The 6,000-nt window shown below is 42.6% G+C and overlaps 1 protein-coding gene across 2 annotated transcripts in view; it reads left to right on the forward strand.

Annotated features, from left to right (window-relative positions):
* The window catches only part of rspo2 (R-spondin 2), a 66,427-nt gene extending 60,465 nt beyond the window's left edge, over positions 1-5,962 (forward strand). For both annotated transcript variants that reach the window (XM_034874877.1, XM_034874878.1), the window contains exon 6: positions 5,814-5,962. In XM_034874877.1, coding sequence (XP_034730768.1) covers positions 5,814-5,929 — 116 coding nt within the window. In that variant the 3' untranslated portion in view covers positions 5,930-5,962. The remainder of the gene's footprint in view (positions 1-5,813) is intronic.
* Positions 5,963-6,000: the final 38 nt, after the last annotated feature.

Genomic DNA, 6,000 nt, shown 5'->3' on the forward strand with positions numbered 1-6,000 from the left:
GTAGCTTTTTCACTTTGTCTGTATTTGTTACAAAGTCCCACCTTTTTACACACAGGCATTATTTTCATCTGCATCATGCTGTGCGATCCAAATGTGAAATTACCCTTCTAGAGCAGTTCCCTGCAGGCGGTCAACAGTACACGGCGCCGTTAACAGTGTTGGCCTACCTCTGGCCTACGCCTTAATGAACTATTGGTCACTTGAGGTCACTGTGTCCCACCTATAAATCAACTGAAAACAAGGTTCGGCAGCAGAATCGGGCAGCGTTAGCGTCCGTAACCTTTTCCCAGACAGAGTTGTCGGTGTGTGAGTAAAGAGACCACTGGCTGGCTACAGATCCGTTCCCCTTCACAGCATTATAAATGTATGTGTGAGGAGGCCCTTAATGGCCACTAATCCAATTTCTGCCACTGAAATCAAATCTCACTGGCGCCAGTAGTTCTCTCCTTCCCTCACAAATAATGGCCTCCGCTTTGGCCTGTTTATGAAAAAGACGAGCCGCCAAAAATCTCGTTTTTTTGCCTTCCTTAAATCCACCCAAATCTTCACCAAAATTTGTGTGTTGTTTTTTTTCTTCTTCCGCCCGACCCACGCCCTCCATCCCCATCCCCATCCCCATCCTGCCCCCAACCCCCTCTCTTTGTCCTATGAAAGTTATTAATTGACCGTCTGTTTGGAGTGGAGGGAAGAGGTAACAGGAGAGCAGGGGAGAGTTTTCAGCAGTATAGGATCCCTTTTACCGTAGGTCCTAATGCCTTCTCGAGGTCCGCCATTGATTCTTTTCGAAAACCGCAAGCAATGGAGATAAGATTAGGCCTTCGATTGCTGCACTGCCGTTAGTGGATGAAATGACTTGGCCTGTGCCGACAGTCGGTGCATTGCTCTTTTTTTTAGTGGGTCATGGCCTCTGGGATTATACTGTAGGACAACATACAAATCCCCCCCCTCTCCACAGTAGCCTCTGGTCTAGCAAAGAGACAAAGGTTTTCTTCTGCGGAGAAATCCTCTAACCTATGCTGAGTGACAGAATGGTGACTAAAAGCCTTATTGCAGAGAATATGACACTGTTCCCCATGTAAACGTATGCATATTCTTGACTTTGGTCCCTATTTCCAAAAAAAAGTTATTAGCTTTGACACTGATGAAGGGAGCTTTGGCTTTGGCTTCCTTCCCCCTGGATATGGACTTGACTGATTATCTTTCGGAGCATCAGTTGGACAAGTAGTCACATTGCTGTTCCGCAAGGAGATATTATTCTGGAGTGCGAGCCTAATAATACGATACGTCTAATAGCGCTTAACTCTTAGTTGGACCTTCACCATGCCGTCGTCTCAATTATTGCTGAGAGCCTCAAAGAGCAATGGCAGGGACACGGAGAGGGGGAAAGGGAGAAGGAAGAAGCCAAATGGCGGGGAAGAAAAAGGAGAAGCGGTGGATACCGGCTGGCTTTGAGAGGTTATGGAGGAACGTCTACCACAGTGCGTGCAACAGGAGTTTAATATTCCTTTTTCTCACTGGTTTGGCAGCTGAAACGATTGAAAATGACACTTAAGTACTTCTCAAGCTCACATAGGTGATGTATTACAATGACTGATGCACAGGCATAAAGGGGACATATAGGGTATAGGGTATATCATTCAGTCACTCACTCACACACACACACACTCGCAGACATGTTAAATACTTCCACAAATGTCATTTTTGACGGCGGTAAACAACCAGCCAACCACAGGCTCTGTTTCTCATTCAGAAATACAAAACATTTTGATTTGCTTTTGAGATTTGTGTTTGTTTGCTTAATTGAATTTTCATTTTCAAACTCAAGCCCAAATGTCCAGCTGGCAGAGGAAGATCGTATCTGTAAAGCAAAACTAAACATTGGTGAAATTAGGGTTTGCAGTTGTGATAGTAAATGCAGCCAGAACGGAAAGAAAAGTATATATGTATAAAAATAAATAAATAAGGATTCTAATTCCCTGATAAAAGCCATACTCCTTTGATTGGATCCTCACTGGGCCAGTTACAAAGACAGTAGATGATTTAGAAACCTACTGTGCCTTCCAAGACGAAATTATCTTTACATGCTCTGAGATTTATGAATTTTGTTCTTGGTTTTGAAAGCAATTGAGATGACTTAATCATTTCTTTCCAGGCAAATTAAACTGTTTCCTCTGTGAACCCGGGTAATCAGCTTAAGTGATTACATTGGCCGTAAATATGAGATGATGAAAGCCGTGCCCTGAGGAAAGGCTAAACGGGAGTTCTTGGTAGGACATGATGGACCATCTCTCTGCTATCAGCTGCTGGGGGAAGGGGCTTATGTGGGGATTGGTTGCCCTCTAGCTGTCAGCGTTGAGATTGGGTTAGAAAACACGGTATAGATGGTTGTGTAGGTGAGGTTATGATGTATTATCAGTTAGTAAGCTGAAGCTTGAAACTAGTTACCACTTGAGTTGAGTTTGATTGAAAGTATTCGGTGTCTACAGGGAAAAACAAATGATAAAGCAAAACAAAAATAGCATGGCGTGCATCTTGGATATGATATCTATGCGAGATATCCAGAATCTGGTGATTTATAATGGTACAATTGGAAAGCTTCAGCATCAGGCATCTGGCATCTGGCATCAACTGAGTGTATTTGGTTCCTGCTGTAAAAACTTCCCTAGCTGTGTGTTTTTTTGTTGGAAGAGTGTTTTGTAAATTCCATGTGTAGCATGATAATTTGACTCGACAGCTGACACAATTAAGCTATCATATTTAGATATGTAAAGCGAGATATCAAAATGGATATTGATCCTTTTGCAACAACAGCTGGGTACAATTAGAGTTAGCCAAGACAAGCTGTGGCTATTTTTTTTTAGCTCAGTTTTGCAATTTCTTCCATAAAAAAAAAAGGCGGAAGGAAAGAAGGACATAAGGGGTGAGTTAATACGAGTTTGATCACCAAGCTTTCAAAAGTTGACTAATTAATGCAATCTATCTGCATTGCATGAACTCAGTATGCATGTACAGTTGTTTCTTTTATGCAGTTTTGTGTGTGTATGCGCGTGTGCGTGTGTCTATGCGGTGTAAGCGCTGTTACAGAGAGCGTTAAAACTCTTTAGATTATAGATCTCCTGCCCAGTCCTGAACTAGCCAGGAAAAAGTGTGTTTTAACCTAACACCCACATATGTCTTGGTTTTTCAAGCAGTTGCTGTAAATACAGGCTTTTTCAGTATAAATGCTGCCCTGCGTCCCTGGAATGGCCCACGAAGGCTCTGCCCGTCACAGAGGGAGTTTAATGCTGCATCATGCACTTTATTGCCGTCAAATGTAATTCGTCTTGAGTTGATTGCACCGTAAGCTGTGTTTATCAGGCACCTAGCAACACTGTTTTGAATGAAAATTACCTCTTTAAAGAGCAATTAGGAAAACCAGCCTATGGGCCAAATGCCTTTCAGCTCCAGATTTACTTTAACGTAGCGTAAGTCATGCAAACAAAAAAAAATCCAAAGTGGCATCAGCTAAGCAAGTGTACAAAGTCCACCAAAGTCACATTATTCAATTGAAGGCTATGAGCGATTGATGGAAGAGATGTGAACGTTGTTTTCAAAGGGTGAGTTTCACTAGGAGCTGTGTGCGAGAACCTTTATTGCCACAGCTCAGATTGGCAATGTGACTCAAATAACTAGATTAGATTAATTGCAGGAAATAGTTCTGAGATGGTTTGATGCATGCATCTGTATTATTCATTGGGAGACCCTGTTGGCAGAGCAATATCTTGCTTTCTCATGCGTGTCGGCTTAAACATGTGAATATTTTCAAATCAGTGTAGCCCAGAGAATGGGAAATAGGTCTTTTGTAGTGGTGCTTAAAAGGCCACCGCGATGCCAGCACGTATGAGAAGGCAATTAGAGATAATGCCGCATTCTACACACTGTTACCTGTTTTTCGTGAGAGAAAAATCTCCAACAAGTGCAGTAATAAGACCAAGAACCAAGCAAGGAAACTTATTTTTCTGTAGCGCGTTGCTGTGTTTCCCCTCTCTGTGAACCATGGCGTGGCTTGTTTCTCTGTGTTCTAGATCAGGATTCAGATAGCGTCTCATCATCCAAGCCTTACTCTACTTTCCCCTCCCCATTCAATTTTCTTCTCCCTTAAATTCCCTCACACTCCCCCCCCCACCTACATCTCGCACACACACCTCGTTATCTCATTTGTGGCCTTGGCAGCCAGATTGTTGCCTTGCGGTTCGGTAGCCAGAGTTTTCTCTGTCACAGAGAGCCGTGGGTGCAGAACCTTCACCACACAAGCTTCCATGAGAGCGGGAAGTCAGTTCCCAGCATGCTTTGCCCATCCCAGTGAAACCTGGGATGGATTAACCTTGGGCTGGGGGACCTTTCCAACTTGGATAGAGAGTTATCCAACTTCCCATATCTCCCCTCTCTATTGCAATGGCAGTGAAAACTGAGGTCCAGTCCCGAGTGGTGGACCAAACTTAGACCAGATACAGGATGTTCCCTCATATATGGTTCACTTCTTTATGTACTGCAGCCTCTTCAAATGACAAAAGTTGCAGAACTTGTACAACAAGGGCTTTTATTAAATCTTTATGAATAATGTATGATACTTGAAGCACACTTCTTTTGTAGTTGCTTGTTGTGCAAATCAAAACATATTTCAAGTGGTTATCTTCCTATTCCATCATCCTTTATCTTTTTACATTTTCCCAATGCTGGGATGGTGGAATGAACTCCAAGGACTCAATCCTGAGTACTCCAGCCCAAAATAAGCAGATTGAGGTCACATAGTAATGATAATAATAATAATAATAATAATAATAATAATATTAATAATAATAATAACACGTTTTATTTAAAGCTCCTATCATGACACCCAAGGTTACTTCACAAACAAAAAAACATCAAATATTGTTGAAAGTATAGTCATCTCATTAAAATAAAAAATAAAACTAATAATAATAATTAGATAATAAATAGACTAAAAAAAAGATAAAATAATCTACTCCACAGCAGTCTGTTTAATGACTGTGCTTTTACATACCTTTGTGTCATCCCATCCCTATCTGTTAGGTACAGGTACAAATACAACCCAATATTCAGTCTGAGTGTATTCAAGTATTCAAGTGTGAGTGCAGTCACCAATACTACGTCCCTGTCCCTGGTGCACTAAAAACAAACATGCTTCATGCAGCGCCACACTGCTGCCAACAACTTCTTTAAAGCGAGGCCAGGTCGATGAGGTTATGCCCTGGATCAGTTTTTTCTGTGTGGTTCTGCATGGATCTTTTCACAAACTAAATACCTGATACACTCTGACGTTTTAGATTCTTTATCTGAACGGATGCGTCGGAACTTCTCATCAGTTTTCCTATAAGGACTAAGCTAACAGAAGTACATATTTCTGGCAAAAAAGCTGGGAATTCATTAGGAAATACCAGCTAGGTGGATTACATGCAGGGCTGGGTTGGGTTACCATGGGGCCCTGGGGCCACTTCAAGATGTGGGCACCTGTTGACGGATTTACAAACTGATCTGCAATTAATCAAGTTACCACAAGGTAATTGGCACCAAGAAAACTTTTGCCCTTTCAGGGCCACTAAGTGTCTGGGGGACCGCTGTGCTCTGCTTGCCCCCCAGCCTTGGCAGTCCTGTCACAGTTGCTATAGAAACAGATCACACTGCATTGAGAAGAAGGACTTTGATATAAGGTTGTCTGAAACACAGGAAAGCCGTTACCTGGAGAATTTAACAAGTGCAGGTAGCACTGATCAAAGGAATAACCACATCTCTGTTCCCCCCCCTTCCCCTAGGTGACTCAGGGAAGCAGCGACCCAAAGAACCAAAGAAGAAGAACAAGCAGAGGCTGCGGTTTCGGGCCCAGAACCAGCACAGCGACCACTTGGCCTCTGCCCGCCCCAGCCAGTGAGGACTTCAAAAACTACAAACTAGACTTCCCATTGAAAAAAAAAAAAGAAACCAACGCAACGCTGCTAGCCG

This window comes from Etheostoma cragini, chromosome 6 (assembly GCF_013103735.1).
Source record: "Etheostoma cragini isolate CJK2018 chromosome 6, CSU_Ecrag_1.0, whole genome shotgun sequence".
NCBI classification, from domain to species: Eukaryota; Metazoa; Chordata; class Actinopteri; order Perciformes; family Percidae; genus Etheostoma; species Etheostoma cragini.